Consider the following 7,744-nt stretch of genomic DNA (forward strand, 5'->3'; position numbering starts at 1 on the left):
GCTCAGACTTCTTGTCTACATAAAAATAAAATATATAATATGGTGATTTGATATCTGTTATACTTTGTAAAATATTTACCACAATTCAGTTAATTAACACATCCATCACCTGACAGAATTACTTTGTGTGTGTGTGTGTGTGTGTGTGAATACTTAAGTCCTACTCTTAGCGAAGTTCAAGTATGCAATATAGTATTATTAACTAGGGTCACTAGGCTGTGCATTAGATTCCCCAGAGCTCATTCATCTTGTAACTGAAGCCTTGTACCAACATCTCCCCCATCTACCCCCTGGCCCCAGGGCCTGGTAACTACCATTCTACTCTATCTATGAATTCAGTCTCCCCCTTTCCCAAAAAAGTTCATATATAAGTGAGATCACACAGTATTTGTCTTTGTCTATCTGGTTAATTTCTCTTAGCGTAATGCCCTCAAGTCAAGGTCTATCCATGTTGCTGCAAATGGAAAGTTTCCTTCCTTTCTCATGGCTGGATAGTATTTCAGTGTGTGTGTGTGTGTGTGTGCGTACATATACATACATACACACATCACATTTTCAGGCATTCATCCATGGATGGACACTTAGGTTGTTTCCATATCTTGGCTATGGTGAATTTGCTGTAGTCAGCATGGTGCAGATATCTCTTCAAGATATTGATTTTGTTTCTTTCAGCTATATATCCTGGGATTGCTGGGTCACCTGGTAGGTCTACTTTTAATTTTTTTAGGAACCTCGATACTGTTTTCCCTAATGGCTGCACCCATTTACGCTCCCACCAACAGTGTACAAGGTTCTGCTTTCTCTACATCCCCACCAGTCCTTCCCTGTTGTCTTTTTGGTAAAAACCACCCTAAGAGGTATGAGGTGATGTCTCCTTGTGGTTTTGAGTTGAATTTCCCTGATAACTCATGATGGTGAGCATATTTTCAGGTTCGTTTTGGCCATTTTATGTCCCTTTGGAGAAGTGTCTATTCAGGTCCCTTGTCCATTTTTGAAATTGGATTACTTGTTCACGTTTTGTTTTTGTTTTTGTTTTTGTTTTGCCATTGAGTTACAGAAGTCCCTTCCTCAGTTTGAATATTAACCCCTTATCAGATACATGGTTTGCAAATATCTTCTCCCAATCCCATAAGTGCCTTTCGTTTTGTTGATGGTTTCCGGTGCTGTGCAGAAGCTTTTGAGTCTCGTGTAATCTCACGTGTTTATTTTTCTTGCTGGTGCAGCAATCAAGGACCCAATGACCTGGTGTTTGTGTAAGTGCCAGACGTTGCACTACCTGTGGGTATGATACAAGGTACAGTCTGCCCCCAAATGTATATGGTGGGCGTGTCTCAATGCTTTAAGGACAGACATTCATGCAGGTGGATTGAAACAGACCCAGAAACACTATGCTTGATGGAAAGAGGGAGAACAGTGCATCTCGCGAAGAGCGGCAACTTTCAGAAAGTCCGCGAAATAAACAATTTCATGTCCACCTTGGACAAATACTGCAGGACACGTGTTTCTCCCGGTGAAGATAGTGTCTATTTGATTTTCATCACCTTTGAAAGAAAAAGTGGTCCCCATCAGCACTATGTGATTATGAACCTTGCAGATACACTTTATTTGGCAGTGAAATTTCTTTAAAAATGAAAGTTGATGGTGGGAGAGGGTAAGAAATAGAAGATTGGCTACATGTACGCAGATACCTATCAAGAAGGAAAAATGTTACTGGTACTACATTAAAGCAGTAATACAAACCTACTGTTTTGCTTGCTCTCAAGCTAGACGTTCATACAAGAGAAGCTGGTTTCCCCTTTCCTTCTCAGTGATCAAATACACATCCTTGTGCATCTAACCATCCTGCCAAGACAAAACCAGGTGGAAATGAAAGCAAGACTTCTGTCTTCAAGGTAGGTTCTGGGGGAGGCGCACGCACCTTGCTTTCCAGCAGGTGGAGAGACGTGACAGTTTCTGATACTACAGTGACAGAGAGACCTGCCAGGGCGCCTGGCTTTAGCCCACCGAGTCTGGGCAGCTGACATAACTGTGGTCCCCTTGGGCTCTCTTTCTGGATTGTCCTATCTCTGACGGCCTGGCAGGACCGTGGTCACTGGGACTGGGTATTCCAAGGCATCGCAGTCATCGGAGAGGAACACCAAATCCTGAAAAAGATGTGCAATGAGCAAGAATGTTACCGAATGTGGCCCCAGAGCTCATGCACGACAGTAGGACTCCTGGTTATCTTCAAAGGCTGTTCGGTTGTTTCTTTTTGTGTGAAAACTTCCCGTCCCTTATTCTCCCAAGGAGAACCGGCCACGTCTTCACGCTCCCAAAGAACGTGATATAATACTGCATTAGAAATATAAATAATCCTGTATTATAATTGTACCTTCTCCCTGTCTTCCCCCACCCCACCCCACAGACCAAGGGCAGAGGGGAATGAGGATGGAAATGGGAGTGGGGAGGAAATCCATGGCAAATCTTTGATTCACGAACAAATGGAACCAAATAGCTAATCATGTATCCTGAGAACTTACCCTGGGCCCAGGCCTGGTGCTAGGAATTCTGAGTGATCACTTCGCTAACGTCTTAGGACCAATGGAGTTCCTATAGCGACCCACACCCATGGTCGGGGAGTCGTTATTACCAGTATCCTTCCAATGATGGCGTGAGGTGGGCATCATTGTGTCTCTGGTTCACAAATGGGGAATGTGTGGCTGAGAGCAGGGACGAGTGGCTCCCATCTGGGAAGCAGGAAGATGGACCCGAGCTCAGGTCTGTCTGATGCGGAAGCCTGTGCCCCCGGGGATCACACGACTCTGCTTTCTACGTCTAGTGCTCAGGCTTTAGTGTTCTACGTTTTCTGCATTTTTCTGCCTCCTTCCCCTCTCCTACCAGAAGCCTCCTATCACAGAGCATCTGAAGCCCCTCTTCTGGAAAGTCTCCTCTGACCCCAGTGCTCGGAGCTCCCCGAATTCATAGCCTTCTCTTCCCATCCCTGCCCCTTTTGGCTCCTGGCCGAGTCTGTCTCATAGGTTTAGCATACGGCTCTGGATGTTGTCCCCATACCAATGTGACTCATGGAGGGGACTGCCTTGTCCTGAGTGCCCGTCACTTACCAAGGGTGGCGATGGTAGAGGAAGGGCTTTGTGAACTGAAAGCACCCCATAAACGTTTCTCCTCCTTTCTCCTCATCTCCGGAGCACCCCCGTCCCCCGCCCTCCTCTTCTAAGAGCCCTGGGCTGAGCATCTTGGCTGATCACAAGCAGAGAAGGAATTTTCAATAGTGCCACCTACTCTCCTGCAGAAGGAGTTCATGATGGTGTACAGTTTCCGCACTTTGTCCTTCAAGGCATCCACCTGGGCCACTTTCCAGCACTGGGGCGAAGCCACAAAGTCCCGCATCTTGGCCAGCACGCAGTAGTTCTGGGAGCAGACAGCAGGGGTAGGGTCACGGAGGAGTCAGCAGCCAGAGGGACAGGAGTTGCGGGCCCCTGCGCCCTTCTGCACAGGCTCTCTCCCCACCCCATGCCTCCCCCAGGCAGGAAGACCCTCTTACGTGTATATCCAGGTATAGCCTGGGCAGGTACCTCACACACGCCTCCTGCAGGAAGGGATACGGGTTACCATGATGCCCACGGGCACACAACATCGGCTGGTCACAGAAGGCTCCCTGCCACCCTCCCAACAGCCATACAACCCCATACACACCTTCCTTGATCTGATTTTACACACACACACACACACACACGCGCGCGCGCGTGCATGGATTTGATTACCTATGCATGGTCAGAAAGCTGTAATACTATCCACGAGAATGTTAGGGCAGTTGTTACCGCTAGTGGCAGAATGGCAAGTGATATTTATTTTCTTCTCTGTCCTTTGTGCTTTTTCCAACTGTTCTATAAAGCATAGTATTCCCCCCCGGCCCCACTTATACGTGGGAGATATATGCCAACACCCCTGTGGGTGCACAAAACCGTAAATAGTACTGAACCCTATAGATCGTATTTTTTTTCCAATACATAAGTACGAGCCCAGATAAAGTTTAATTTATAAATTAGGCTCAGTGAGAGATTAACAGTTACTACTAATGAAAGAACAATGACAACAACATACTAGAATAGACTGACCCTCTGACCATACGTCGGAAGGGGGGTCGTCTGCTCTGGGGCCGCGGCTGACCGCGGTTGACCGCAGGTAACTGAAACCCCGCAAAGCAAATCCACGGATAAGGGGGAATCTACTATATATGCCTTTTATAACTAGGGAAAAAATACACATTATTTAAGTTTTAAAATAAAATAAAATAAAATAAAATAAAAATAAAAGGTGTCAGGGTATCATAATCCCACATCTGAGAAACATTACATTTTGTTTGAAGTGTTTACGTTGGGTGAAGAGACACTTTATATTTTTTCAAAGCTTTTAATGAGGTTTCATTTGTTTCTCTACCGGACAAGTGGTCAGGGGGCCCGGGTTCTAGCTCTGGGCAGCTCTTCTGGAACCTCCTGCCCCCACCGTGCCCTGGGTCTGCCTGTTGAAACAGCAGTGATAACAGCACTAACGTTCTGGGGCGACCCCCGCCCCGGGCACTGCGCAAGCCTGTCTCATTCACGCCTTTACCCTCCCAGGGCCCGAAGAGGGTGGCGGGCTCTCTACCCGCCCCCCTCCCCTCCACAGCCCATCACACTGAGATTCAGGGGCCGAGCGCTTTGCCCAGGGTCCTGCAGCAGGGACCCGTTCTGGGGGTCACCCCCTCAGCCCACGCTCACCATCGCCAGGCTCGGTGAGGGCAATGAGCTTAGTTCTGTGTTCCTCCTCAACTCCGGAGCTCTAGGCTCCTGGGGAGCTTTTATTTCATTTTACAACAGATCCTCTCAGTGTTGCCGGCAACTTACAAACAAAGACCTTGTGAGGTCTCGGATAGATTTCCCTTCTAGTCAAAACAAAAGAGAGGCAAACCACTGTTATCTTACTTAGTAGGATGGGAATAAAATGCAAACCCTTGAGATAAACATTGACCAGAAAAGAAAAAAAAAAAGAGCGTGTGTGTGTGTGTGTGTGTGTGTGTGTGTGTTTGTGTGTGTGTGTGTTTTCCCGGCCCAAAGGCACGTTTTGGGAGACTGGGTCTGCACGGAGCCTCCTGGCGGGGGCGGAGGGCAGGTGGGGACTCACCGAGGGCTCCATGGCCTGCAGGCGCCTGGCGTCCCCAGTGACCTCCCGGCTCAGGCTCAGCATCCTGGAGTAGCAGGTCGGGGGAGCGGGCTGTGCCGCGGGGGGTCCGGCCAGAAGCAGCAGCAGCAGTGGGAGCAGCCCGGGCGTCATGGTGCTAAGGCAGCCTCACTGCGCCCCTGTGGCCGGCAGGCGCCCCTTTAAGCGGCGGCTTGGGGGTGGTCCTCCACACCTCCTCCGCTTCCTGTGGGCCCCTGCCAAGGCCACGGAGCACGCCCACCTGGCCCTGGACACTGGATCCTTTCAGACCTGAAGCCCCCCCCCACCCCCCACCGCCTTGTGAGAGGAGCGGCCCGCCTGGGGACACCTGGAAAGGATGGGGGTGGGGGGGGCCCTTCCTCTCCCACACCTTCTCTGCTGGCAGGGGCGCTCCTGAAAAGGCAGGGCCGGTTGGTGAGGGGGTGGGGGACCACAGGAAGACAAGGACGGAGTTTCCCTCGGGGTGAGGGGTGGGCATTCGGGCTCGCAGTTGGGGTGGGGACCCTGTTGTTAAACCAGAGCAGAGCCGGGGGAGGGAGAGGGGCCGGAGGTGAGGGATTGAGCACCAGTGATGCAGGGGCTTGGGGTCAGGCAGCCCGGTGTGGATGTGTCCAGCCACCACTGAGGAAGCCTAGGGGGTCACTTACCCTTGGAGTGGCTGCGCCTCTGTGTCTGCAAGACGGGCTCTTTCCGTGCCTGTGGTTGGGGGGATGCGTGAGCACCCCCAAGCCGGGAGCACTTCAAGCCCCCGGCTCAGGCCTCGGTACAGAGCAGACCCTCGGGAAGCGTGGTTTCTCCGAATGTGCAGTGGCTCCTTTAGTGACAAGGCTTTACGGGTGACGCTCCTGTACGGAGACCCGGTTAAGGATGAGCTCTCCCCTCAGAGAGGGGCCCACTTCCGGTGACGCCCTTGGGCAGGTGTTTTGGCTCTTGCCTCCCTCTCGTTGTCTGTGAAATGAGGACGACAGGAGCGCCTAGCTCAGAGGCCCACGGTGAGGAATAAAGGACACAGACCTAGTGTCACTGGCTGAGCTAATGTCACTGTCTCTACGCACACGAGTGTCCCTGTGGGGGCGCGGGTGCCGAAAACAGTCCCATCTTCCAGGTGGGAAAACTGAGGCTCAGAGGATTCCAGCAACTGGCCCGAGGTGGCAAAGCTGGAAGCAAATGGGTCCAAGTGGGACTTTGTGCCCTGTCCTCCTGCGAGAAGCAAGATCCTCGCGGTCAGAGATGGACTTGAGGCCCTTGGGCTGCCCAAGGGGGACCAGAGAACAGGCAAGGAGAGGAGTTGTCAGAGAGAGGAAGGTACCTACTCGACACCGAGCGTCACTGCACACCGTTTCTGTGACAGCTATCCCGGCTGTTGTCACAAGTGCCATGAGCCCCGCGGAAAGTCCCTCAAGTGGGTGGGGTCATTCCCACTTCCCAGACGAAGAAACAGAGGTCTCGGGGGACATGAAACTGGTTGAGGTCACAAGGCTCAAAACTGGTTGAGGTCACAAGGCTCATGAGGAACCCGGGCCTGTGTCTGTAGGTCTCCCAGGGCTCTCGGGCTGCAAGGAAGGGTACAAAGGAGTGTGGTGTCCCGCCCCAGCCTCTCCCTGCGGCGTCCGCCCCGAGAAATCCCATCCTGACCCGGTACCCGTGCATCCCCTGTCCATAAACAGAGCCACCCCCATCCCTTCCAGGCCCGAGGTCTTGTTTATCTAGCTTTCCGGTGTGAAAGCCCTGGGCTGGGATCACAGCCACGCCTTCCTGTTTTGCAAATGAGAGTGGATTCTCTCACCACTTTTATCGACATGACCTGGGGACAGTCTCTTGGGCACCCTCCCGGACAGGACAGGACAGGACTGTGTGGGTTTGGAGCTGGGCGGGCAGCAAACAGAGAGGTGGTTTTCTCTGGATGAAGGAGTCCCTCAGTCCCCGCATGGAGTGCCTACTGCGTGGGCCTCCCTGGCAGACCAGCGGGCCCAGCCAGGGACGCCAGGCCTGCTTTGAAAGGCTCCAGGGCTTCTGGATGGGTCCATCGAATGAGCTTCAGATTCAGAGCAGGGAAGAAAAACAAGCCCAGGCACCCAAACAAGTCCTTGGACCATTCAGGTGGAGAGGACGGTGTGCTGGAAGACAGGAGTCGTCAGTGCGTTTGAAGTCCAGATAAACATGTCGCTAGGAGATCCGGCCTTGTCTCACTCGGGACGCGGTGAGCGAGCGGTTGTGGATGGGGCCCCTCGGGCAGATCAGAAGCTTCTCCTGCACCCTGAGCTCCAGATGCTGAGCTCACCTTCACCCCCTTCCTGTCAAGTGCGCCTCCAGAGTCTGCTTGCCTACCTCCCTGGATGGGGAACTCATTGCCTGCTGGGGCCACTCTCCAGGCTCGGGGCAGCTCTGGCTGATGCAGATTTTCCCCAAGGGGGAGGTGAGTTGTGATGACTCCCTTGTGCCGCCATCTTTGGCTTAAAACTGCTTTCCCTTCTTCCGCAGAACAGCCCTGACCCCATCCTCAGGCCACCCCTGTTCTTCGGTCTGTGCTCAAGCACCCATCCTTGCC

General features: G+C 52.2%; 1 protein-coding gene across 1 annotated transcript; it reads right to left on the bottom strand.

Moving 5' to 3' along the window:
- Nucleotides 1–1,576: 1,576 nt before the first annotated feature.
- CYTL1 (cytokine like 1) lies at nt 1,577–6,646 on the bottom strand. Its single transcript, XM_007075788.3, has 6 exons — nt 6,510–6,646; nt 5,844–6,396; nt 5,161–5,336; nt 3,542–3,586; nt 3,280–3,408; nt 1,577–2,144 (listed from the first exon to the last, which is right to left on the bottom strand). The coding sequence occupies exons 3-6, from the start codon at nt 5,308–5,310 to the stop codon at nt 2,061–2,063; spliced, it is 408 nt and encodes a 135-aa protein (XP_007075850.2). The 5' UTR covers nt 5,311–5,336; nt 5,844–6,396; nt 6,510–6,646; the 3' UTR covers nt 1,577–2,060.
- Between the last annotated feature and the right edge of the window lie 1,098 nt (nt 6,647–7,744).

Source organism: Panthera tigris, chromosome B1, assembly GCF_018350195.1.
Source record: "Panthera tigris isolate Pti1 chromosome B1, P.tigris_Pti1_mat1.1, whole genome shotgun sequence".
Taxonomy (NCBI): Eukaryota; Metazoa; Chordata; class Mammalia; order Carnivora; family Felidae; genus Panthera; species Panthera tigris.